At 41.8% G+C, this 26,952-nt stretch overlaps 2 protein-coding genes across 6 annotated transcripts; one reads left to right on the plus strand and one right to left on the minus strand.

Annotated features, from left to right (window-relative positions):
- Nucleotides 1–1,499: 1,499 nt before the first annotated feature.
- LOC145503857 (uncharacterized) lies at nucleotides 1,500–6,753 on the minus strand. The gene is made up of 2 exons (XM_081484311.1): nucleotides 5,171–6,753; nucleotides 1,500–4,765 (listed from the first exon to the last, which is right to left on the minus strand). Exon 2 carries the CDS (start codon nucleotides 3,517–3,519, stop codon nucleotides 3,175–3,177), a length of 345 nt encoding a protein of 114 aa, XP_081340437.1. The 5' UTR covers nucleotides 3,520–4,765; nucleotides 5,171–6,753; the 3' UTR covers nucleotides 1,500–3,174.
- YPEL5 (yippee like 5) lies at nucleotides 2,882–16,990 on the plus strand. Of its 5 annotated transcripts, XM_081484306.1 has the most exons (4): nucleotides 3,915–4,057; nucleotides 4,204–4,262; nucleotides 13,417–13,581; nucleotides 15,051–16,990. In XM_081484306.1, exons 2-4 carry the CDS (start codon nucleotides 4,251–4,253, stop codon nucleotides 15,273–15,275), a joined length of 402 nt encoding a protein of 133 aa, XP_081340432.1. In that variant the 5' UTR covers nucleotides 3,915–4,057; nucleotides 4,204–4,250; the 3' UTR covers nucleotides 15,276–16,990. The 5 variants fall into 5 exon arrangements, with proteins under 5 accessions (XP_081340434.1, XP_081340432.1, XP_081340433.1 ...); XM_081484308.1 differs by lacking the exons at nucleotides 3,915–4,057; nucleotides 4,204–4,262 and adding an exon at nucleotides 2,882–3,002; XM_081484307.1 differs by having other exon boundaries at nucleotides 3,915–4,262.
- Nucleotides 16,991–26,952: the final 9,962 nt, after the last annotated feature.

Consider the following 26,952-nt stretch of genomic DNA (forward strand, 5'->3'; position numbering starts at 1 on the left):
GCAGGGGATGTAATTTCAATCCCTAGTCGGGAAACTAAGATCCCACACGCCACAGGGCAACTGAGCCCATGCATACTCTAGAGCCTGTGCACCACAACTAGAAGGTCTGCACACTGCAACAAAAATCCTGAATGATGCAACAAAGATCCTGTGTGCCATAACTAAGACCATATGCAATCAAATAAATAAATATTAAATCTTCTCAACCACCCTATACCTAGCAATAGAAAATCATCACCCTACCAATCACCTAGAATAAAACTTCTGGTTTATCTTTGAAAATACTCTCCTTAGAATGCCTACATACAATCATTTCGTTCTGTGTAGCCATTCTTGCTAAAGTTAAAACCTGCTCCTTCAGTTATATTCCTATTTGCCCTCCTTTTCTCATATTTGGATTCTAACTCTGCACAACATCAACACCTAATCTTTATAAAATTGGTTTTAATCATTCTTTCACAATTTTATAAATATTGTATCCAATATGTCTATTTGGGGACCTTGGATAAGTTGGTTTATATGCCTCAGTTTATTTAGCTGTAAAATGGGGATGACAGCAGTACCTACCTTTTTGGGTTGTTATGAAAAGTGAGCTAATTTTAAAGTACTTGGAATAGGAAGTGCTTTATATGTATTTGTTAAATTAATAATTCTTTCCCATTGTTTTACCTGGTACTTACATTGCTCACTTTGAGAAAAACTCATCCCTTGGGGTTTAGACATTGTATGTATGTCCTTTTCAAGTGATTCTATTCAGAAATATTTGAGCAATATTTTATCAATGAATTCAGATTCTAAAAAATATTTTTAATAGCAAAAGATTGAAGGGAACATACTTGTCTGTAAGTAGAAAAAGTAATGTTTAATAAAAGATGAAGTCCTACTATGAAAAACTATGGAGACAAATTTGTAGATGAAAGATACATTTGACATGGAAGGATGGCCATAACATTGAGTGAAAAAGGAAAGTTAAGGAATAAGAGATGCAATGTACTTTCCTGTACATTCTTTTCAGGAAGAATAAGCAGCTACGTATGAAGCTTTAAGCAGAGGACAGAAGTTTCTGTTATGAAATGAAATAGTATGACCTTCTTAACAATGAACATGTGTTGATTTTGTAATTAAAACTAAGTAAAAACAAATTAATGAGAAAAAACTTTAGAAGTTTAAAATTTCCTCATCTCATTGAAGAAGGAATTCATAGGGCCTGGACTCCATCTTAGGCCTGTTCGTGCTGATTATGTTCGGCCACGTCTCTAATGGACTCTAAACTCTGTGCTTAGTGCCTGTGGAAACGACAATAGAAGGATAAGACCCCCTCCGGACAGGCGAACCTTGAAGATCGTATCCAGGTTACTCATCGCCTAAGAGAAAACATACACTAATCACCCCTGCCTCTGGACAGGCTGTAAATTTTTCTGTACCTATCTGAGTGTAACCTCGGGCTTATTGATTATTGGCCAATTGTTTAACTGTTTGAACACATAACACCTAAATGATGAGATTATTGTGATTATATTTACCCTTCCTTTGTTTATGTAAGTCTCAAGGAATTTGGGGTGGTGAGTTCAGACACGTACACATGGGGTATAAAAGATTTTCACAAATGCTGGTTGGGGTCCTTGGCTAAGAGGAGACTCTGCCTTGGGCCCGCCGGTGTAATAAACTGCACTCCATTACCTGCATTGTCCTTCTGAGTGAGTTTGTTTCCCAAAAGGCGTGGCTATAACATCATGAAAAGCTCACTTATCAAAAGACAGTCTTTTTGCCTTTAATTTTCAGGTTTTTATCTGAACTGAAGGAAAATACTGGTGAGTTTTGGGGCTTGGTGAGGAATCAAATGCTAGGATTTGCTAAAACCTCTGTCCCACTATAGATAGCTTTAAGCACCTCGGAGATAGTCTCAGATGTTACTGTTTGTTACCTAAGAAAGAGGCATTGTCAAACATTTCTGCTTTATCCTGAAGGTCATCCAAAGACCATTAAAGTAATTACCTGGGAAATTCTAATTTAATGAGAGACAAAACTTTCCATCTTAAGCATTGATGAGGATTAAGGGAATTCACACCTTTTCAACAAACAAATCTCCAAACTCTCTGAAGCAGAAACTCTTCAAGTAGAAGAGTCTGAATTTTCTCATCTTTTGCATAATCGCTTCCACCACCAAGAAAGAACTCAGGTAGTTGTAAATAAAGTTCAGCCACACTTGGAAAAATCCTTTCTTCAGGAGTTCCTGTATGCCCACACTTAAAGGTTTGGGGTTTATAAGTAAAACGTGACCTACTATAAGGGCAAGAAAGAGTAAACAATCTCAAAAAAATTAATTACATGGTGCATTTAAGCTGTCTAGGTACCTGCTTTGCCTAGAAAAACAGTCTGTTTTCATTTGTCAACACTAGGCCTCAGGAAAATAGGCCCTAGCCACCACCTGGTGACGCTGATGACGCGGGATGTCGCACAGCTGCCTCGGTTAGAAAGGCTGGGCAGTTTCCCTTAAGAAGCTGACTCACGTGGACGCTATGTTGTGTGCTCTCAGCTGGGAAGCGGGTGGATCTTAGGTCTCTCCACATTGGCTGCCGCAGGAGAGGGGCAGAGTTAGCCTCTTTGATTGGCTGTCCAGGTCCTGGGTGTTGGATCAGGGGCGGGGCGAGCTGCAGGGAGATTGCCCCGGGTCTTGCGGCTTCTGGGAGGGGTGGACCTCGACGCCGACTGGAGCGGGAGTGGGGGGAGGGTGTGCCGGAGAAGGGGCGGGGCCTAGCGGAAGAGGCAGGATACCCGTGAGAGGGCGGGGCCTAGAAATGAAGGGCGCTCTGGGCCAACCGGGAGAGCCGACTGTTCGACGGGCGGAGCTACACCGGGTGATTGACGTTGAGGCCCAACCAGGGAGAGGCGGGGCCAAGGCCAGGGCCTGACTAAACCTGAAGACTCTGGTAGCTAAGGGGCTTCATCCCAGCTGAGAAGCGAAGAGCCGGAGGCGGCCGCCGACTTCACAGCCGCTCGGGGTGAGTGCGGCGGGCGGGGACTGGGTTCAGGGCCGGGTAGGGGCTGAGGCGCCCCTCCGGATCGGAGGCTTCGAAACACTCTGGGATCGGCCCAGGGCGGGGGGCCCAGGCAGGAAGTGCCTCTTCCTCGCCGCTCTCCCTCGGGGGTCCTAGCGCGGCCGACCTTCGCCCCTCAGGGCGGGCCCTGGTGCCGGGGCTGCAGACTGACGAGCTGGCCTGTTTCCTCTTTGTGAGGCCCAGGCGCGGTGGCCGCCGTCGGCCCGCCCCCGCCGCGCAACCCGGGCGACTGGCGCGATCGCAACAGCCGCGACCCCCAGCTCGGCGCCCGCGCCCTCCAGCCCCGGCGCAGACTCGGAGGCCCTGAACGTCGCGGCCGGGGCCTCAGGCACCCGGTCCGCTGGCAGTTTGGCCGGCGACCCCACAGCCTCGGCTGCCCCGCCCCCACGGGCCGCGTCCCCGCCGCAGCGTCGGGGGCGCGCCCCAGGCTCTGCGCCGCGGAGGTCGCCCCGGGGGCCATGAAGTGAAGTCTAAACTCGACTCTGAAAGATGCGACCGTAATAACGCCACGGCGTGGCCCGTCCTTCAAAAGGGCCACATCCTCAGTCGGCTGGCACTTGCCACGGGGGGGGGGGGTGGCTGTGGTGGCTTTTGTTTGCTGTCCCGCAGAGGCTGGATGCCCGCCACCCTGCCCTCCTGCGCCCCAGGAGACCCCGGGCCGAGGGAGGGGTCCCCGCTCGCTTGACTGGAGGGCGTGGCGCGACTGTTGGGCGACCTGGGCCGCGGGGCGGCCCGCTCAGCTGTTTCCGGCCCCTGTTTGTTGTGCCGGAGGAGGCTGGGCCGCGCCGCGCTCTGGCCCCGTCCCCTCCCGATTGGCCCGCGGCATCACGTGCCCGCAATCAGCTGGGGCCAGCCGGGGCTTCGGGGCCTGGCCGGCTGCGGCTGTTCACACCCGGCGCGGGGGTCGCCTGCGGTCCCCACGGCGAGCTGCATCCTTCCTCTCCTCGTTGGTAGGGCGGTAGGCACGCTCTGGCCACTCGTTTATTCTGCACTTGTAGGTAGGACAATCAGTGTTGAGGACAGCGAAAGCTGGAAAACTGAAATACTACAAAGATCTGTTTTATCCCGACATCTATTAGTCTTTTTCAGGGAGGATCTGGTAAGGTGGACAGCTCATTTATTTTTAAATTTTTTCTGTTTACAGAGCCCTGTTGGTAGTCTGAGGATTTTTATTGCAGATCTCCTTGACAGATGGAAAACAAAGTAATCTCAGCCTTACCTTGTGTTTTCGGAAAGTTAGACTTGCTGGTGAAATAAATGAGGATAATAGGGTATTAGCTAACTTTGCGCAGTCGCACATGCAGTGTAGCTGCTGTGTTCCAACAAAGATGACCCAAAATGTATGCAGTGTATCCAGGGTACATATTTGTGCCAGATGAGAAGTGTCTTGGTGTAATCTTTTCCTAAAAGTTTATTGCATATTTGTACTGTGTGTTAGATGAGAAGGAAATTGCAAAGAAATGGCCAACTTTTCTCTAGAAACTAATGATTTTTAGTAAAAAGCCATAGGGAAATGAAGGGTAACAGTTAAATATTAGTAATTTATGAAATGAGTGTTATGAGAGTTCAAAAATGGGACAGTGAGAAATGAGTAAGAATGAAATAGGAAGCGTTCTATAAAGTGGATTGGTATTGATTAGACCTAGAAAATGAAGAGACTTTGGATTGCTATTGGGCAAACAGAGGCTTAGGAGAGAAAAAAAGGCCTGGAGGCTTTACAAATAGTGAGGAGGTGGAGCTAAAGGAATTTGGTACTTTGTACTAGAACGGGAAAGTTGCTCAGAAGTGTCTGGCTCTTTGCGACCCCATGGACTGTATTTGGAATTCTCCAGGCCAGAATACTGGAGCGGGTATCCTTTGCCTTCTCCAGGGGATCTTCCCATCTCAGGAATAGAACCCAGGTCTCCCTTATTGCCGGCAGATTCTTTAGCAGCAGAGCTACAAGGGAATCCCGAGAATACTGGAGTGGGTAGCCTATCCCTTCTCCAGGGGATCTTCCCAACCCAGGAATCAAACTGGGGTCTCCTGCATTGTAGGCGGCTTCCTTAACAACTGAGCTATCAGGGAAGCCCTCTGGAGAAAGGAAAGGCTACCCACTCCAGTATTCTGGCCTGGAGAATTTCATGGATTGTATAGTCCATGGGGTCACAAAGAGTGGGACACAACTAAGCAACTTTCACTTTTGTACTAGAATACCAGGCAAATGTCATGCTCTTTGGAAGTGACCAGTGTCTTCCTTTAGCACATTCTTGCCCAGCTCAAGGCCCAATCAGGCCTGCTGCTTTGGGGGAGCGTGTTTTGTTTTAAGTTTATATCTGGCAGCCATCTTATCTATAGGAGAGCATGTTGATGAAATGTGCTTAAGTAAGTTATTTAACTCTGTCCAGGAGCCTAAATTGGATTTTAACAACATACAAAATACATGTTGCTACATCTGAAATATCTGGTTGGATCCTTGAGGACCTTTGCCTAGGTTTAGTTGTCTTTGCTTTATTTAAGTGGTAGGAGAAGATAAAAAAAGGTTTAGAAAATAAAAAAGGAAGGGAAATAAGGCCAAAATTAAGTCTAAATGTGAGATTAAACTAGCTACTACCCTCCAAAAAACAGTCCATGAGACTTGAAGCTAGTCCTAAATATTGAGATGTGAAGATAGTCCTACTAAGTATAATCCTGCTGAGAGTACCATTTTAGGTTTCATAGTGCCTAAATGGTTATATAAACCAGTATCAGTTTCTCTGGTAATCCTGTGTAGTAATGGTGGTGTAGGAACTGAATGTTAACTGTGACATGAAACTTGCTACTTGACACGTGAATCAGGAAACCAGACAGTTGAATTATACTCCAGTCCATCCAATTAGAGGCTTTTTTGACTCATGGTATTGCATCACAACAAAGTAGAGATCTTGAGTTTGTCTTGTCAAAAACTGTTTTGGGGAGATTACCAACTCAGATTGTTTAGCTGACGCACCGAGTTATATGACTAGTCTTATTTTCAAGTGATGACTAAACAGAATTATAGAAACATAATAAACTTGGAAAACGTTTAACAATAAGACATTATTTGGAGAGCAAAAAGAAAAATATGTTACTGTCAAACGAAGACCTGATGCCACAACTAGAAGCAGCAAAGTAAACTGGTTATGTTTTATAAGAGAACTAGAGGAAAGCACAACTTGTTGCACCAAAACCTTGGCTTGGTGAATATTTTGTACAAAAACTGGAGAATTGGTTTTATGGATCAAACTCAATTTATTATTTTCTCTTGTAGGTTTTCAATAGAATTTATCATAAATCAGTATGAAATAGTTGATGAGATTACAGTAGAGATTAAGTGTTAATTATAGTAATCAGCCAAGGGCTGTCTTTGGGTTTTGTTCCTTTTGTTTTGGAGAGTGAAGAGACTGAAAACTAGATATACCAGCTTGTTTTCAAATGTTTCCATTTTAGCCAGACCTTTGCAACACACAGCCTCTCCTGGAAGGGCAGATTCCTTTAACCCTTTCTGCACTAGGCTCCTGCACACTCAGGTCCCTACAGGAGAAAGTCTTTGCATCTTGCATTTGCCCATCAACTTCTAGGGTAGTGGAAAAGCCCCTCTTACCTGTCCAGTGATAGAGTTGGGTGGAGTGTGTGTTCTGTTGTCTGTGGCCATGCCCGGAGGAAATTAAAAAAAAAAAAAAAAAAACAACGCAAAGTCTGTGAACTGGGTGTTTTCCTACCAGAGGGTTCTTAGAGATACCTCCCTGGTATTTTTAGGGCTGGGAAGTGTGATTCCTCCTGTGAATTCTGCTTGCCAGGATTGAATCTGAACTGGATTATTAGTTACAGGGAGGGCAAGTGCCTATTTTAAGACCTAGAATTATGATACTAAGAATTTGAGATGCTTCAAAAGTTTCTAGCTGCCTTCCTGCATGTCATTTCTGTCACTTGGTCATTTAGCTTTGCCATGGTTAACAAGAAATGAAGCTAATTAAATTGTTGATTTTATTTTCTTTCTGAACCTTGCTTTCTTCATCTGTAATAGAGGAAGGTTAGGGTGGAGAATGTTGAAGAAGATAATCTAGTTTTACTAGATTTACCTTTATTTAGCATTTATTGTGTGCCAGGCACTGTTCTCAGTGTAGTGCCATTTTATTTTCACAACTCAGAGATACTACCGTTTTATTGATGAAGAAACTGAGGTGAGGATACCTTACCCAAAGTTTACACAACTTTTAAGCAGCAGAGCCAGGATTTGAACCCAGAGTTCCAGTATTTGGGATACATTGTTTAAATCCTGGGGGTGGAGAGAGAAGGAGGCAGCAGCTGGTTATACCATCTATTTTTATAATATATGTATTGTTGATCTTCAACATGCTAAACTTGCTACAGGAAGTTGAAGACTTTAGTTAGAAACCCCATGAAGAAAATGGAAGTGGGATTAAATTGATTGTGTCAAATTTTCCTATTGATCCCTAAACCTGAATGCCAACCAAGTTTCCTTTTTTTCTGAGAAAGATTGCCTGCTTTCTAAATGAAGAGCTCTTTTGCTATCTGAACAAGTTTTTCAGCAAGGGTCAGCGCACTTTCTTTCAAGGGCCAGATGGTGAATATTGTGAACTTTGTGGGCCGTAAGGTTTCAGTAGCAACTACTCAAACTCTGCCATTATACTGAAAGAGCAGCCAAGTATCAACAAATGGGTCTGGCTGTGTCCCAGTAAAATTTTATGTATGGTCACTGAAATGTGGATTTCATGTAATTTTCATGTGTCACAAAAATATTCTTTTGATGTTTCTTCCCCAACCATCTTAAGGTATAAAAAACATTCTTATGTTGCGAGCCATACAAAAACAGGTGGTGAGCTGATTATTGCCTGTAGGCCTTAGTTTTCTGACCCTTGCTTTTAAAGAAAATATTCAGCAATAAGCCAGACTAATAAACAAGGTATCATATTTGTTAGTGTGTATATGTGTGTGTGATGTGTAAATCAGCACCAGTGGTGAATAAGTGAAATTTGAAATTAATGCAATACCATTTACATTTAGCATTCCCCCCCAAGATAAATTATTTAGGTATAAATCTAACAATGTGTACAAGATCTATGTGAGGAAGAATATAAAACTAATGAATGAAATCAAGAACAACTAAATAAATGGAAGAATTTGCATGCTCATGGATAGGAAGACTCAATGTTGTCAAGATGTCATTTCTTCTCAACTTGTTCTGTAGGTTTGGTGCAATCTCAGTCAAAATTCAAGCAAGTTACTTTGTGAATATCTCAACAAATTGATTCTAAAGTTTCTATAAAGAGCAGAAGACCCAGGAGAGGCAACACAGTATTGAAGGAGAAGAATTAAGTCAGAAGACTGACACTACCCAACTTAGTATAGACTTGGTATAGAAAGAAAGTGAAAGTTGCTCAGTTACTCTTTGCGATCCCATGGATTATACAGTCCATGGAATTTTCCAGGCCACAGTACTGGAGTGGGAGCCTTTCCCTTCTCCAGGGGATCTTCCCAAGCCAGGGATCAAACCAAAGTCTCCCGCTTTGCAGGCGGGTTCTTTACCAGCTAAGCCACAAGGGACCCAACTTCAAGACTTAGTATACATCTACAGTAATCAAGACAGTATGGTGTTGGTGAAGGAATAGACAAATAGATCAATGGAACAGAATAAAGAGCCCAGAAACAGGCCCACATAAATATGGTCAACTGGTCTTTAACAGAGGACCAAAGGTTTGGCAGAATTTTGGTTATAAACTTGTACTTCAACACTGATTCCAAAACACACATTACTTAAGGACACAGTAAATGCCGTCAGAATCAACACAGAGAATGTTAGTCGTCTGTGAAAGCAGCTCACACTTAAGATATTTTACAAATGTGTGACTGAAAATACTGTTACTCTTTTAAGTCCAAGCAAGGTGATTAGCATACCTGGGAAATAATTTAGTTTTTTTTAATTAATTAATTTATTTTTAAACATTTTGTATTGGGGTATAGCCAATTAACAATGCTGTGATCGTTTCAGGTGTACAGCGAAGGGACTCATCCATACATATACATGTATCTATTCTCCCCCCAACCCACCTTCGATTCAGGCTGGCACATAACACTGAGCAAAGTTCCATGTGCTATATAACAAGTCTTTGTTATCCGTCTTAAACATAACAGTGTGTACATGACCTCCTGGGAAATAATTTGGATGTAAAATCAGTTGGAAGGAGATTAATTATGGAAGGGTTTGTGGGGATTTGGGGAGATGATGAAAATATTCTAAAAAGCTGGTTTGTGGTGATGGTAGCACAATTTTATAAATTTACTAAAAATCATTCATTTGTACACTTAACAGTGGCCAAATTTTATATCAATTATTCCTTTAAGAAAATTGTTTTTAAAGAGTAAGCTATATACTATCCTATCAGGTAAAAAGTTTCTGACAGGATAAGCTCTGTATAAGCTCTTAGAAAGGGGTGTCTGAAGAACATACCTTTATAACTACGTGAGGCTGAAGTACCGTACTTTTGTAGCTCTAGAAGTGATGAGAAAGTGAACTAAGTTATTTATGAAGAATGGGGAGGAAAGACCTTGAAAAGTGATTTAGGAGGTCTTCTCAATTTTGCAGTTTCTTCAAGGTTTCTAGTTTAGGAGAGGGATTAGAGTTGCCACCAACAAAGTTAGGGAATGTAGGTGGCTCAGCATGGAGGCAGGAGGGGTGTGTGAGAAATCTGAGGGAGAAAGACTAAATTTGGCTGTCCCTTCTGGTCACTAGAGAGTAAGTGGGGTTGAAAGAACTGGAGCAGAATTTAGTTCAGATCCCAGTTTGGCCAGTTTCATAAAGTTACAGCCTTTATGTCTTCCTCTACAAAAGTAGGATAATACATACCTACTAAGAAATTGTTAAGGTTAAATGTGATAGGTGAAGTACTGAATGCAGTGTCCCATATGATGTTGATACTAAATATCAAGTCTAAGGCAGAGTTCAATATATTGCCTAGGTCCAGAGAAACCTAATTCAGGTGTTTTGCCATAGCTTTTAAATGACCTTCCCCTTCTGTGGTGACTCAGACAGTAAAGTGTCTGCCTACAATGTGGGAGGCCCGGGTTCAATCCCTGGGTCCAGAAGATCTCCTGGAGAAGGCAATGGCAACCCACTCCAGTATTCTTGCCTGGAAAATCCCATGGACAGAGGAACCTGGTAGGCTACAGTCCATGGGGTCGCAAAGAGTCGGACGTGACTGAGCGACTTCACTTGCTTTCACTTTCTGTGGTAAAGTGCCAGTGCGCTTGCTGTTAGGCTCCTGAGTATGCATGGGGGAAATGACACTAGGTTGCACTCCTAGCCTGGCAAAGTGAAGGCCTAACACATGGAATTCAATGGCCTGCGAAGGTTTTTCTGTGTTCCAGAGACCTTTGACAGTAAGCGGTGTTTTGCTCACCTCTGATATATTCTCTGGCATTGTAGCTTATCTCTTTTGGCAAATGAGAACTACATTTTACAGTTCTATATACATATATAGAACTCTATACATGGCAACCACAATTAGGAATAGTGAGTCTGTATAGATATTTTTGGCCTTGTAATGAATCATGTAACTGAATTCAGTAAAAATAGTTGGGTAAAAGTTAAAAATAGTCTGAATTTGAAGCAAGAAAGAGAAAGCATGATGTTGAATCTATTTACCCTATTTAGAAATAGTTTTCCTGTATCCAGTAGTCAGCAAATGGTCACAGCTATTAATACTGAACCAAAGATAGAATGATATAGGCAGAAAGTATAGGGAGAGTTTGTTTTGAAGTTCAGAATATTTTCCTCAGTAGTATTGCATCTGCTATCAGTCAAGTCAAAAATATCTGGTTATTCCTGAATTATTGTTGAAGTAACTTAGATGAATATTGTATTTAAAAGTTTGAAGAAACATTGGCTTGAAAATAACAGTTCCCAGAAGCCCAAGCTGGGGGATAAATGACCGCACAAATACTAGTTTTCAGAGAAATAAAGACGGAGGAGTACGTCTTCAGAGGTGTTACCATAAAACCCTGCTGCTGATTCCTTTCTGTAAATGACTGGTAGTAAGAAACATGACCAAAATCAACTACTCACAGGGTCATTGAATGCTTAATTTGGAGCAGGAGTCAAAAACTCAGATGTCTTACAGGTGAAGTAATTATGTGGCACAAAATAGATAAAAAGCAAATGAAAATGGCCTTGCGGGGAGAGTTGAAGGCATCTCTCAACTCTAGCTAGTTGTTGCCATATGAGAATATATGTCCTGTGTTGCCAGCTCTCCCCATTGTTTAAAAAGAAAGGCTCAAAACAGACTGTTAATGAAATCTCTCAAATTTTAAATGATTCTCAACTGTTTTTTATTAAAAATTAAAAACTCTGGGCCAAATTGAACACTGATGTTTTGGTGTGGGAAGGGTTGTTTTGTTCACTGCTGTGTTCCTATGCCATCAAATGAATTCAGCCAGCAGGCCTCAGATTTGCACCCTTTGAGCTTTGTGTAACAAATACTGTGTTCTTAGGCATCTGGGAAAAGTTATGGTATCCTAAAGGTTGAAACAATAGGCAACCAGTCTTTTATTGTCGTTTTGCAGATATATAATCAAGAAAGCTAAATGTTATTTTTTAAGTCTTATGTTTTTACCCAGGGTTTATTTGTTGACACTCTTGTTTACTAGCTATAAATTGTAGTATATTTACTATTTGTTTTTCATTACTTATTAAACTTTCATATCATAGTATTTAGTGGGAGTCATAATTATCTTGGTGACAGAAATGGCACATTTCTGATGACATTAAAACTGCCTCATGGCTGAAGTTGACAGATGTTAGAAGGAATGGAATTTTCTTTTTAATTTGTAATGGAAGTTCCCCAAGTTTAAGATGACACTGGATTGCACAGGGATTCTACATTTTTCTTTTCCGTAGCAGTAGCTGTATCAGCTCTGCATGGCATTTTAAAGACAAATATTTGAAACACAGGAGCTGATCACTACACGAAGGAATAAATTCTTTTTAAAATGAAAAGTTACAGTGTATTCCTGATTATACCTAGATCTCTAAAAACATACTGTTTTGGGAGATTAATTGCAGTTAATTTAAGAAGTTGCAGGTATTAACTTTTAAAATATTGGAGTATGATTATCCTTGTTTCAGAAGTTGGATTCAGAGCTTCTTTTCCCAATGTTTCAGCACTTCTGTGATTTACTGAATCAAAAGACTTTCTTAAATATAGTAAGTTATATAATAACGGCTCATCTTTCTCTTCTCTGTTCTTATTTTCCTAGCCTTATGCCAGCCTAGACCATCTTGTATGTCCTCTTCTTAGAAGAGTCAGTGTTAGAGTAATGGAAAAATTTTGGCTTTGACTTGAGTGAGCCACATTCTGGTCATGATTTTCTGTACTTGAAAGCTGTGTGACCTTTGACCATTTAGTAACCTTGAATAATCTATGAACTGGAGGTGACAACCTCACAGAGTTGTTGTGATGATTTTGAAATAAGTAAAGCTTCTCTGGTGGCTTGGTGATAAAGAATCCACCTGCCAATGCAGGAGATGCAGGTTCAATTCCTGGATCAGGAATATCCTCTGGAGAAGGAAATGACAACCCACTCCAGTATTCTTGCCTGGGAAATCCCATGGACAGAGGAGCCTGGTGGCCTACAGCCCATGGGGTTACAAAAGAGTCGGACACGACTTAGCGACTAAACAGCAACAACAAAGCACCTAGTATAGTACTCCACAGACTCAAACTTACTAATTTAGTGCCATCACTCTACATGGTTGTTGATGCACCTGATGACCTGCGAAACCAGGCGCCCCATGCTCTCAAACCAGGTTACACACTCTTGTCCCATAAGTCTTTTCTCAAATTACAGATACTCAGAATATATACTTGTTAGTTGCTCAGTCGTGTCCAATTCTTCGCGATCCCATGGACTATAGCCCACCAGGCTTCTTTGTCCATGGGATTCTCCAGGCAAGAATACTGGAGTGGGTTGCCATTTCCTTCTCCAGAACGTATACTTAACCCTGTGCTAAACCTTTTTTCTCACCTCTCTGCTGGTGTTTCTCATCATTTGGTTTGATATTGCACACTGTCTCCTTGCCTTTTTCATACCAATCAAAAGAGAAGGGATATTTACTTCCTTGACTCATTGCTTCTGAAGTGTTCTTAGCTTGAGTTTGCCTGTTTGTTTCGTCCATGTGTGAACTTTGGATCCTTTCATTCAGAGTCAGCTATTTCATGTATTAAGTACTATGAAGAGATCATATACGTGTATATAAATGGTTCTCTGTGACACCACCAAGTAGATCCTAACAAGTTAAAAAATCATAATGCATTTCTTGTCCTTTTTCATCTGTTCCCAGGTTTTTAAAGCTTCAGCTATAAAAATGGGCAGGATTTTCCTTGATCATATCGGTGGTACCCGTCTCTTTTCCTGTGCAAACTGCGATACAATCCTGACCAACCGTTCAGAACTCATCTCCACTCGATTCACAGGCGCCACTGGCAGAGCATTTCTTTTTAACAAGGTTTGTGGGGAAAACTGGTTTCATTTCCTCAGTGGGTTCAGTGGATATATTTGATAGCAATACCCATCAGAGCATGGAGATGCCGAGAAGATTCAAAATGAGAGCTGCACTCCATAGAAATTGCCTGCTAGTTTGTCTCTGAGACTTCAGGAAAGCATTACTAGACTGTGATTTTTAGGCTTGAGAGTTTTAAGAATTATGTTATGATAAGGGTGGTCTCCATTGCTTCAGGAGACATTCAGGGTAAGAATGTGGTAGTGACTTCACAGACTATTGAAGGGTTTGAAACACCCCCAAAGCATTAATTTACCCTTACAGGGAGATAGCTGCATTAAGCTGTTGCAGTTTGACAGTGCAAGTGAATAAGGATCATCTAACCAACTTCCTGCTCTAATTTACCAGTCATCTTTCTGATTATGATTTGGCTAGTAGGTTTGCTAACCGAAGTGTTTCCTGACTTACAGATTAATGTATAGTCTGCCTCCTTCTCTCATTTCTGGCTTGCTTTCAAATTGGTTGATGTGATTCGGCCTCGTGGAGTCTAATGGGTGCTAGCAAAGTTGAATTTCTAGATATTCCAAATATCCTTGAACTACAGAACTAGTCCAAGGTACTGTTCTTAGATATTCAACTTAAACTTCCCCAGGGGACACCCCTTTCAACCATTTAGAAACAAGCATTTTCCCTGAAAGAATTGATAGTGTATATACATCTTGGTCTTTATTTAGGTATAGAGCAGGGGTTGGCACACCATGGCAGGCTAACTGCCTGTTTTTGTAAGTAAAATTTAATGAACCATAGCCATGTTTATTCATCTGTGTATTACCTATGGCTGCTTTTGTGCTACCACAGGAGAGCTTGATAGCTATAACAAAGACCAGATAGCCCTTTTCAAAGCCAAAAATATCTGGCTCTTTACAGAAAAATTAAGCATGGAGGATTATTGGGTGTTCAGAGTCACTGGAAATTCTCCCATAGATTCTTTGAACCTACTTGAAAACCATATATTACAACCTACCACCAGTCTGTTAGTAGATAAAATTATTTCAGAAACAAATTTTACAAACTTCTCTTTATGGAATACCTGCTGTATACTAGGTTCTTCTGTATTGGCAGCCTTGTCTACACTCATCATTGAATGGTTAATTATAACAGTTGGACCCAGACCTACATTTTATGACTCCAAGTTAAGGACTCTTCACTATAACACAGAAGCATAACTAATGTGTATAAATAGGATGACTTAGAATAATACAATACATGATTGCATTACATATCCAGTTCAGTACAAATGTTTACCTGTCCCAGCAGTTTGTCAAAATAGCTCTTGGAAAGTGTGTTGCAGGTTTGACAAACAACTGCTATCTGCTTTTCTGAAGTTGCTGTTCTTTCACCACCAAAAATATTCTGTACCATTTTTGGCAGATAACTTACATGCCTTTGCAATTTTGTTTTCATGTGTTTCTTAGGTAGTTAACCTACAGTATAGTGAAGTTCAAGATCGGGTCATGCTCACTGGCCGCCACATGGTTCGAGATGTGAGCTGCAAAAACTGCAATAGCAAACTGGGATGGATCTATGAGTTTGCCACTGAAGACAGCCAGCGTTATAAGGAAGGTCGTGTGATCCTGGAACGCGCTCTAGTTCGAGAAAGTGAGGGCTTTGAGGAGCATGTACCATCTGATAACTCTTGAAGAAAAAGAGAGAAATCCATCTTTTCCCAGGTCTCCTTCACTGAAAACAAAAATCTACTTACATACACTGTCACCTTAGCATCAGAGTCGGATTCATGAACTGCGGAACAAGAGGTTGTGAGAATCTATGGTGGAACCTTCCTTTCTTTCCTTTTTTTTTTTTTAATTTTCTATTTTCCATCCAACAGCAGTGTGTAGAGAGCATATTATGCAGATGCCGTTTTTTTTTTCCCCCCTGTGTTTACTCTTGAGGCAGAATAGTCTTATCTGCAGCTATATGGTGGGCTATGTGAGGAAAAAAATCTGGGCTATTAAGAGTGAAAAAGTATTTTATGTAAATTCTGAAAGGAAAATGTGTCAAGAGCATGGTTTTTAAATTTATTTGGGCTTCATTTTAAGACTTTTTTTTTAAACCCAGTTATTTCACTTGATTTGCTAGCTTCAGAGAAGAGATCCGAATTTGTGACCAGCGCTAAAGGTTCAGTGTTAGTATTGCTTGTGCTGGCCATTGTGCCATATTCTTGTTGGAGATGAACCGTAGCATCAGAGCCCATTCTTCCTTGTCAGTCTTGACCCAAGATGTCACCATTCCTAGTTATTTGTCACCACATAATTGGTGTTGATTGGAAACTTTTCCTGATATGGGGCAGAACTGCTTGGTTGTCTTTTCCATGTAACTTAAGCATAGTAATATAAATAAAATAATAGTTGGATGTTTTTGGTCCTGTGTTGCTTTTAAAATCACCTTTCAAAAGAGCAGTGTATTTGATAAGTTTCATAGTAGTGTTTCATCTCTTAAACTAAATTGACTGTATATAAGATACTTCTTTGTTTAAATTAAAGCATACTGTTTAAATCCATAGTATTGCATTAAGAAAACAACTGAACAGAATGTCCGTGTGCATTCATGCAGAAAGCATTTCTTCTGCATGTGTTTTAAACAGAGGGAAGTGAAGCAGCCTATCTAAAAATACTGCTTTGCAAAGCATTGCAGCGTATCCTCTTCAGTTTTGCATTGATTTTCACAAGTCTGTAGAGCCTGATAGTTACATCAAAGGATTTAGATCTCCTAGCATTATTTTCTCAGATCTTCCCTCAGAAGTTTAGGTGTTGAAATCGAAACTGTACTTGGTCTCTTCGAGTTGATAGGGATCAAATTTGACTCGGTTATTTGAGCCCAAAATTTACAGCATTAAGAAGTATTAAAGTGTAAATGTTTCTTTATCCAAACCATTTCTAGGTATTTTAGTATTTGTTTCTGGTGGAATAAATGGCATTAAAATAGACTCAATACTTCAATGAACGAATAAATGGCTGTTTGCTCAATTTCTAGGTTCTATAGCAGTAAATGTTATGATTAAAAATATAGTCTTTATCTGGAGATGAAATTTGTCCTAAATTAATTGGCAAAATCATCCTGTCATTGATATTAGAAGTGACTTCTGAGTACAGTTAGGATTTTCTCTTATTTGCCTTTGGGCTCTTGGTTAGAGGCATATGTCTCTTGATTTGGTAGGTGTATAATACTGCATTTGAGATATGTGGACACAAATTCTTCTCTTTCCTTCCCCATGAACTAAATCTTCATTAAGAAACAGCATTGATTCCCATTCATTTCCATACTGGCCTTTGATTATATGCAGACTGCTAGTAGCATGCCTTACCTATAGCACTATGTGCATTTGCTGTCACAATAAAGTATATTTTGTCTTGCATTGGTGCAAAACTGCTACTTACTTTCTACTGACCCTTGTCTAGTGATCATCTTAATTTTTAATCTGTGAGCACGTACATCATACCTTTGAGTAGCTATTGCTTTTTTCAGTAGGCAGTGATAAGGTGACATTATGGTTTAGTTAATTCTACCTAATTTACAACTGGAAATATTGAATTTACCAATATTAACTTCTCTGAGATGATTTTTGCCTCAGATACTAACAACTGTAGTTTTAGTGTATATGAACAAATAAAAATGTCATAGCACCAGGTTAACTTTCAGGAGACTGCACCAGGTACCGTAGGATGTTTCTCTCTGCACTTCCTTTTAAAAACTTCCTTTGGCGAAAAAAAAAAGCAAAAACAAATAGCAATGTGGAGGATCCAGTCAGATTGGATTGTTTACAGAAAAGTAAGCACACTGTTGACTTGAGATGGGAAACCGCTAGTGGGAACGATTTTGTTGTGGAAAGGGGGAAGGTTAATCAGATACAGGTGAGTATACTATATAATGAGTGGCTTACTGAAGTGTATACAGAGACCATCCTGAAGTGAGTATTCCAGGTTTAAAATTTTTAGTAATTATGTAATGATTTAAGTTACAATTGTGAGTGGCTACTTTGATACTGTAAGAGAAAATAGCTATACCGTAACTTTTCTAAATGTACATATTCATAAAGGTCATACGGGGTGTTTAAATGCAGAGTCTGGGCCCTAGCCCAAGCCTATATCAGTTCACGGGTAATTTTTGATCGGGCAGGATATGAAAACTACCAATTGTAAAGTATTCAGAGACATTATGGGGTTCATTTTTACAACAGTTAAAAACATCTCACAGTTGAAACAGATCTAGTAATTAATTGCATGTCTGTTTTGAACACTGGCTTTCCAGGAGCCATATAAAACCAAAACTCTTACTTCTAATCTTGGAAAGATGTGAATTGAGAATAGAGCAAGATTAAACTGAAAGACTCCTGTTAGGATCGGTTCAGTTCAGTCACTCAGTCGTGTCCAACTCTCAGAACTTACCCAAACCCATGTCCATTGAGTCGGTGATGCCATCCAACCATCTCATCCTCTGTCGTCCCCTTCTCCTCCTGCCCCCAATCCTTCCCAGCATTAGGGTCTTTTCCAATGAGTCAGCTCTTCACATGAGGTGGCCAAAGTATTGGAGTTTCAGCTTCAACATCAGTCCTTCCAATGAATACCCAGGACTGATCTCCTTTAGGATGGACTGGTTGGATAGCACATTACAATTATATGAAGGTATCTATTATAGAAATGAAGCAGAACTAAGAGAAGTTAGCATGGATACTTATTGTAAATTGGATATGAATTGTATGGCTTCTTTATTTTAAAATATTGGTATTTCTCAAATTGAAACTTCCATATTAAGGCAAAAAATACATACATTTCAAAGCACTATTAAGGGTTCTGTGATCCTGGGCATCGCTTTACGTATTTGTTTTTTAAAATCATCTGCATTTTGACCTCTTCGGGGCTTGTTAACCGTGAATTATGTCTTCATTCCCTCCCATGAAGCTGGATTGGCCTCTGAGCTGGAGCCAAAAAATCAGATATTTTACAAAACCACAAAGATAACCTGTCTCCTATTACATGAGAATCACTAATCTCAAAGGGTTATCCAAGCAAAATAGTGTATAGTTGTGTGACCACCTGGTAAAAGTAGGTGTTTATCACAGGGGGCCCACAGACTTAGAAGTATGACTAAGAAAAAACAGATTATTAGTTTCTACCTGCTTTTTGAAAACTGGCTTTTTAAAACGGTTAAGTACGATAGATACACTGATGTATAAGGAGAGGAAAAGTCTCTGGGAAAGAGTTTCTGGAAAGATCACTGGACTTTTAAGGACCAGTCATCAGTGCTGTGATTTATCGGTTGTGTGACTTTGGGAAGTATGTGACTTAACCTCTGAACCTTAGTTTTCTCAAGTATGGATTATGAAAACAAGCCCCATCTTAAGTGATTCTGGTTAGAAAATAGTGAAATACATGGCCTAAAAGCCTGTAAAGTATCATGCAAATGTTTGGAATAACTGCTATTTGTTTGTTTTCAATAATCCTGACCAACACTTCACAACCTTTACCCTAAATTAAATGACTGGAATGCTTTCAAAGCTTTATAACTCCTTCCTGGTCTTGATATGTACTGCTAAACCTTTAAGCAAATTAGGGCATGAAATCTGCTATTTATCAAATGTTACTGTCTTGACCTTTCACCGTAAGATAATCTGCTACAATAGACACTTTACTTTCAAAAATCGTCAAAGCTATTTTTCCCCTACCTTGGAACAGAAGGAAGAAAAGGTAAAAAGTTCATTAAATACGACCTCAGTGATAAAAATTTTAAAACCTTCATTTCCCACTTCCACCCCCGACCCTTGTCAGACAACATTACTTTTTGAAAAGAGTCCTACAAGAATATTCACTAAAATTCCACTAGTTACTTTTCAAATCCAACTTTCTTTCTCCAGTGTTTGCCTCAGCCTGTCTCTCACTATTGCTATAATAAGATTGTGAGAAACCGTTTATATACCAAATCATCTCGTTTCAATCCTACTCTGGCAGTATGCCGTAAAGATGAACAAGTCGTCTCTCATCCCCAGATTTCTAGCAAAATACAAAGACAAATTTTGTCTAATTTTAAAAACTTGCATCCAGAGCAAAGCCCGGCTTTTGACGAGAGGTTTTTAGGGATTGGTGCAGTTTGAGAAACACCACTGGTGTGCCCGTGAGTCAGGAAGTTGGCTTCAGCTGTCCCCAGAATTTCATTCCTCTTCCATTTAACTGATGAGGCGCCATGGAGTAAGCTGTCAACAACTGGCACACCACCTTCTCAGCTAATCTGCTGACTACCTGTAGCCGTCCCAGATAATGCAGGGCAAGTGAAGGCAACACTGAAAGCATGAAAATCCACGAGTATTCTCTGTCCCTAACTAAACCCCCTCCCTTCCCCCAGCTTCCAAGCCAACTGGAAGGGGCTCAGAGGCATTTCTGAAAGCTGTCAGTATGCCAAAAGGAGTCACAAGTATTTCCATCCCTTTCCTAAGAAAGTCTTAGGTCCTGTTTCAGAGTATGCTCCTTAGAAAATGAGTTTCAAAGATGAGGGGTCGGGTGGGGTATATTTAAGGACTTGAGTAATAAGGTGTAAAATAGTCCAGTGGTCCCACTGAGTAAAAAACGTTAATATAAAATCAGCTGAAATCCATGCTACCAGAAAAGCACCAGTAGGTGGCAGGAGTACACAGGATATTCAGTACATACTTACATGCCAGTCTGACCTGCCTTGGAGAAGAGTAACACGAGGCAGTCTGTTACTGTTGTTAATAATCAGCTGAACTGAAGCAAGAAGAGATTTTACTCTGGTGGAGCTGAATTATTGTGGGGGGGGGGTGTCAAATGAAAATAAAATTATATGTGAGAAAATACCCAGAAACTGAATTACTATACAAACAATAATACTGTTTCCTGTTTCTGTGTTGATAAGTGATTTTTTTTCTGCCGTGTTTCTTTCAGTATCTAAAGTTTTAGCTTAACACAACTTCAAATTTTTTCCAACAACTGTCTTTATACTGGCTTTTATTTTGGTGTTGACAACCTGAGGTCATAGGAACGTCACAGTGTGACTTTGAAGTTAGTTAACTTCTTGAAGCTTCATTTCCTCAACTTTAAAATATGGAAACTAATTTCCAGAGAACATGTGTGAAAACTGTAAGCCATACAGTATTCTAAAAATAAAATATATTTCTATAAACCGAGTGAGGTTCAATGGGTTATTTAACTAGTGTAGGCTCCAGTTGCTAGAAAGTATTTGCTCATTCATTTATCCATATTCAGCAATATTTGCCTGTTACATGTGTCAGGCAGTATGCTAGTTGTTAGTCAGCAACACCTGGCACCCACTTGCCAGAAGCCTTATGAAGGATGTTTGCAAAGCCCAGTAAAAAGCCTCAAAGCCACTCTATCAGTACGGGATGTGTTCTGCTGCAGGAAATGAAGGCATTCAACATAGGGACGCACCAGCTCATAAAGCAGAATAAAAGGCCTCAGTTCTTCCAATTGATTAAGTTCTAAGTTTGAAAAGAGGAAACCTTTCTGTGAATGACAGAAATCATCCTTCCATGTGCAATGGATTCTGAAATTGGATTAACCTTACATTCTAAAGCCTCATCTGTCTCCCTTCCAGAAGAAAATGTAAATCAGCATTTTCAGGGCACATGGAGAAAAGAAGGAACACCAGCTTACCTCTGACAACCACGCCAAGTAGAGGACTACCATCACAGTGAAAGGCAGGACCAAGGCTCAGAGCCTTTGCACAAGAAACATCACAGGTAAACTTAAACTGCTCTTTAAATGGGATTGAGGGAGAAGAAAGGTGAAGGTGAAAGAATTGTAAACTCATAGGAAATCTGATTTAGGCGTTATCTGATTAGTGATCTCAAACTCAGATGCCTCTGGATCCCAGATAGCTCATTAAAATAAGGAAAGTGGGCCGGGTATAAGACTACTGAAGTGGGTGGTACTACTGAAGGGAGTGAAGAGCGGGCGCATACCCCACTTACAGACAGACATTTGGTTTAAGTCACCTTAGACAGAGTAGTTGGCCAAACACAGCTTTATCCTTTGTACCTTCAGAGCTTCTGCTTACATCCCTCACCTAGTCCATCTTCTCATTTTAAACATTTGGAAACTAGGGCCAGGAGAGGTGAAGTGACTAAGGCACGTTCTCATTGTAAGTAGCAGAGAGGTTACGTTTAAGGTGAGGCATGTCAGCACAACAGAGCACCACAGAATGAGCTAGAGGTCGGTGTATTATTCATAGGAGGAGCCTTGGGAGGCAGACTGCCTAAGAGCCAGGACTCTGTGGCCAGAGGGCCTGTGCTAGAATCCCAGTTCTAACACTTAAGAACTGTGTGCCCTGAGCAAGTTTCTTAACCTTTCTGTGCCTTGGCTTCTTTGTCTCTAAAAGGGGGATAATAATGGTACTGATTCCATAGGGCTGCGCTGAGGATAAAGTGAGGTAATATGTGGAAAGCGCTTACACCTGTCACTGGTGTATCATCACCTCCATTTGTATGGAGGTGATTAAGTATCATCACCTCCATTTGCAGGTGAGGAAACACCTGCTAACAGGTCGAGGTCACACAGCTTTACTAGAGGTCAAAATTCTGCATGCATACAAATGGGCATACACACACATACACACACACACACGAAGCTGGCATGGATCTCCCTCTCAGGCATACTGATTTCAGAACCTGACCTCCTGAGCCTCACATCTGCAATGACCAAGGAGAAGGAGAGCAAAAGGTGGGGCCAGAGGAGAGGCCAGAGTTCAGTGGCCAGTTGGATTGTTCTATTTTCAGGGGTAACGTAGGCTTCCAGAAATGCAAAAACAGGGATGATGCAGTTAACATACATCAGTGTTTCTCAGACTTCAGCACGTGTTAATATTAGAACTAACTGCAGGGTGTGTGAAGACACAGAGCTCTGACATCGTGCACAGAGTTTCCAAGTCAGCAGGTCTGGGTTGGGGCCCAAGAATTTGCATTTCTAACAAGTTCCCAGTAATGCTGAAGAAGCTGAAGTTAAATGGTTCTATGAAGATCTACAAGACCTTCTAGAACTAACATCCAAAAAAGACGTCCTTTTCATATAGGGGACTGGAATGGCAAAGTAGGAAGTCAAGAGCTACCTGAAATAATAGGCAAGTTTGGCCTTGGAGTACAAAATGAAGCAGGGCAAAGGCAAACAGAGTTTTGCCAAGAGAAAGCACTGGTCATAGCAAACACCCTCTTCCAACAACACAAGAGAAGACCCTACACATGGACATCACCAGATGATCAATACTGAAATCAGATTGATAATATTCTTTGCAGCCAAAGAGAGAGAGGCTCTATACATTCAGCAAAAACAAGACCCGGAGCTGACTGTGGCTCAGATCATGAACTCCTTATGGCCAAATTCAGACTTAAATTGAAGAAAGTAGGGAAAACCACTTGGAGAAGGAAATGGCAACCCACTCCAGGACTCTTGCCTGGAAAATCCCATGGACGGAGGAGCCTGGTAGGCTACAGTCCATGGGGACGCGAAGAGTCTGACATGACTGAGTGACTTAACTTTCACTTTTCACTTTCATGCATTGGAGAAGGAAATGGCAACCCACTCCAGTGTTCTTGCCTGGAGAATCCCAGGGACGGAGGAGCCTGGTGGGCTGCCGTCTGTGGGGTCGCACAGTCGGACATGACTGAAGCAGCAACTTCAGCAGCAGCAGCAGGGAAAACCACTAGACCATTCAGGTATGATCTAAATCAAATCCCTTACAGTTATACAGTGGAAGTGATAAATAGATTCAAGGAATTAGATCTGATAGAGTGCCTAAAGAACTATGGATGGAGGTTCGTGATATTGTACAGGATGCAGGGATCAAGACCATCCCCCAAGAAAAAGAAATGCAAAAATGCAAAATGGTTGTCTGAGGAGGCCTTACGAATAGCTGAGAAAAGAAGAGAAGCTAAAGGCAAAGGAGAAAAGGAAAGACATAACCATCTGAATGCAGAGTTCCAAAGAACAGCAAGGAGAGATAAGAAAGTCTTCCTCAATGATCAGTGCAAAGAAATAGAGGAAAACAATAGAATGGGAAAGACTAGAGATCTCTTCAAGAAAATTAGAGAAACCAAGGGAACATTTCATGGAAAGATGGACACAATAAAGGACAAAAATGGTATGGACCTAACAGAAGCAGAAAATATTAAGAGGTGGCAAGAACACACAGAACTATACAGAAAAGATCTTCATGACCCAGATAACCACGATGGTGTGATCACTCACCTAGAGCCAGATATCCTGGAATGTTAAATGGGCCTTAGGAAGGCTCACTATGAACAAAGCTAGGGGACGTGATGGAATTCCAGTTGAGCTATTTCAAATCCTAAAGGATGATGCTGTGAAAGTGCTGCACTCGATATGCCAGCAAATCTGGAAAACTCAGCAGTGGCCACAGAACTGGAAAAGGTCAGTGTTCATTCCAATCCCAAAGAAAGGCAATGTCAAAGAATGTTCAAACTGCTGCATAATTGCGCTCATCTCACATGCTAGCAAAATAATACTCAAAATTCTCCAAGCCAGGCTTCAACAGTACGTGAACCGTGAACTTCCAGATGTTCAAGCTGGATTTAGACAAGGCAGAGGAACCAGGGATCAAATTGCCAACATCCGCTGGATCATAGAAAAAGCAAGAGAGTTCCAGAAAAACATCTACTTCAAAGGCCAAAGCCTTTGACTGTGTGGATGACAACAAACTGTGGAAAATTCTTAAAGAGATGGGAATAGCAGACCACCTGACCTGCCCCTTGAGAAATCTGTATGCAGGTCAAGAAGCAACAGTTAGAACCTGACATGGAACAACAGACTGGTTCCAAATTGGGAAAGAGTATGTCAAGGCTGTATATTGTCACCCTGCTTATTTAACTTCTATGCAGAGTACATCATGTGAAATGCCAGGCCAGGTGAAGCACAAGCTGGAATCAAGATTGCCAGGAGAAATATCAATAATCTCAGATATGCAGATGGCACCACCCTTATGGCAGAAAGTGAAGAAGAACTTAAGAACCTCTTGATAAAAGTGAAAGAGGGGAGTGAAAAAGTTGGCTTAAAGCTCAACATTAAAAAAACTAAGATCATGGCATCTGGTCCCATCACTTTATGGCAAATAGATGGAGAAATGATGGAAACAGTGAGAGACTATTTGGGGGGCCTCCAAAATCACTGCAGATGGTGACTGCAGCCATGAAATTAAAAGATGCAGGCAGTAATTGCAATGCATATGCTCTGGTTGTTATGTATTATTTGCATACACCCTAGCACATGGTGGGTGTTTGTTGTAGCCAGCCTCCAAGATGGCACCAGGGGTCCTCACTTCTGGAATTCATACCCTCATGTAGTTTACTCCCACACTGAACCACAGTGAGTCCACGTGAATATTGTGCAAGTGACAGTGTTTGACTTCCAGGGCCAAGTCATAAAAGCCATCTGAGTTTCCACTTCAGCTTCTTGAATCACTCACTCTGGGGTAAGTCAATCTCCTTGTTGTGAGATCAAGCAAGCAGCTGTGGAGAGGTCCCCATGGAGAGGTGCTGAGGCCCCCTGCCAACAACCAGCACTAACTTGCCAGGCATGTGAATGTACCACCTCAGAAGTGAGTCCCTGAGTTGCTTGCTGACATCTCATGACAGCCTCTTGGGAGACCTGGAGCTAGAAGTGCCCAGCCAAACAAAATTCCTGACTCATAGAAATAGCATTGTTGTTTTAAACTACTCATTAGTTCTGCAGTAATAGTTACCTAATACAGTCTCCTCTCCCAAGTGAAAAACACTTTGGTGTTTCTGGCTGCAAATCCATGCAGTCTACCATAAGACCAGCAGGGGGCACCATTAGACCATCTTCTTATCTGGCTATGTGGGCATTTTTTTTTTCTTCCCCCTCAAGCAGTGGGCACACCAAAGTTGGGCCAGAGGAAATGCCAGACCTCCCAGGAAGCATGCCAGCCATCTCAGGCCCCTGCTCCTTGTGGGATGGAGCTGATGGTGGTCCCTGGGGAACAGCCAGCCCCAAGAATCAGCTCAGAGCAGGCCCTCAGCCCCTGTAGCTAGGAAGCCCAGAGAAGAGCTCAGAATCCTGCTCCCTAGCTTTAAAGCAAGTCCTGGGCAGGCTTTAATACAGCTCCCCAGTGGCCAGAGAAGCTCCGGCTCTTGGACTTAAGCAAAGACCCTGATCAGGGTTGCTCTGACCATGAGGCCTCTTTTGGGGAAATGTTTGTAGTCTTATCCAAGTGACTCGTTTGCCCCTGAGAAGAAAGGACCAAAGAGAGCCTGCCCTAAGTGATAGGCCTTGCTCCCTCTACTGTGCTGGTGCGCCCCAGCCCCCCACCCCACCAGTGAGCACCCTTGTGATGGCCTCATGGTCAGCCAGTGAAAGAGTCCCGCTGCAGGAAGGCAGTCGACACTGTCCTTGTGCCACAGGCTTTGGGACCCCTCAGCACATATTAGCAACTAAACCACCACATCACATACTTGCAGACCCAGGCCCAGCCTCAGGGAGTAAGGAACTGTCAACTGGGTCTGTCCCAGCCATAGAAGAGCTGGGAAGCCAAGGACCACATAGCCAGCTAACCCAAGAGAGAGCCACCCAGCACGCTGGAGACAGCTGGGGTCAGAATGCAGGTCCCTAGTTCCTTCTGGGAGGTGAGAGGTGGGTGAGACAGCTAAGCTCACCTCCCTGCTCTCTTCTGTCCTCAAGAAAGAGCAGAGAGCCCTGCTGGCCCTGTTCTCCTCTGAGGCTGAAACCCAGGGTATCAAAGGTCTTCCCACATCTTCCCAGCCCTGGAGAGGCAGAGCTTTGTGGAGGAGGGTAGAAAGGGCTAGAACATATTCTGGATGCTTCACCTCATTCTTTGTTAGTGATGGGGTCAAGGTAGGGGCTGGGGATGGGATGTCATCTATCTGAGGGGGTAAGAAGGTGAAGATTCATGTACCAGGAGTTGGCCGATCCCTGATACCCTACTTCACTTGCCCTTAGAACTGGCTAGGAGGCAGAACCACCCTCCTGGGGGCTTATGAAAATATAGGGAAGGCATATTTTTCCTCTGATGTAGTGGGCTTAAGCATCTACACATTGAACCACATACGTATAAGTAATATTACATGTTGCTTTTTATTTCTCCTTTTTATTGCAGAGTATTATTTTGAATTCTTTGAATTTATGCACATAGATAGGTTTTAATAATTACGAGTTTCAGCACTGTAAAGAGGCACATAATCGTTTATGTGTCAGCTTGACAGGGCTAAGGGATGCCTAGGATAGCTGGAAGTTAGCTGGTTTCTGGTTGTGTCTGTCAGGGTGTTTCTGGAAGAGAGTAGCATTTGAATCAGTAGATCAGTAG

Source organism: Giraffa tippelskirchi, chromosome 4 (genome assembly GCF_054371585.1).
Source record: "Giraffa tippelskirchi isolate mGirTip1 chromosome 4, T2T-mGirTip1v1.2.pri, whole genome shotgun sequence".
Classification (NCBI taxonomy): Eukaryota; Metazoa; Chordata; class Mammalia; order Artiodactyla; family Giraffidae; genus Giraffa; species Giraffa tippelskirchi.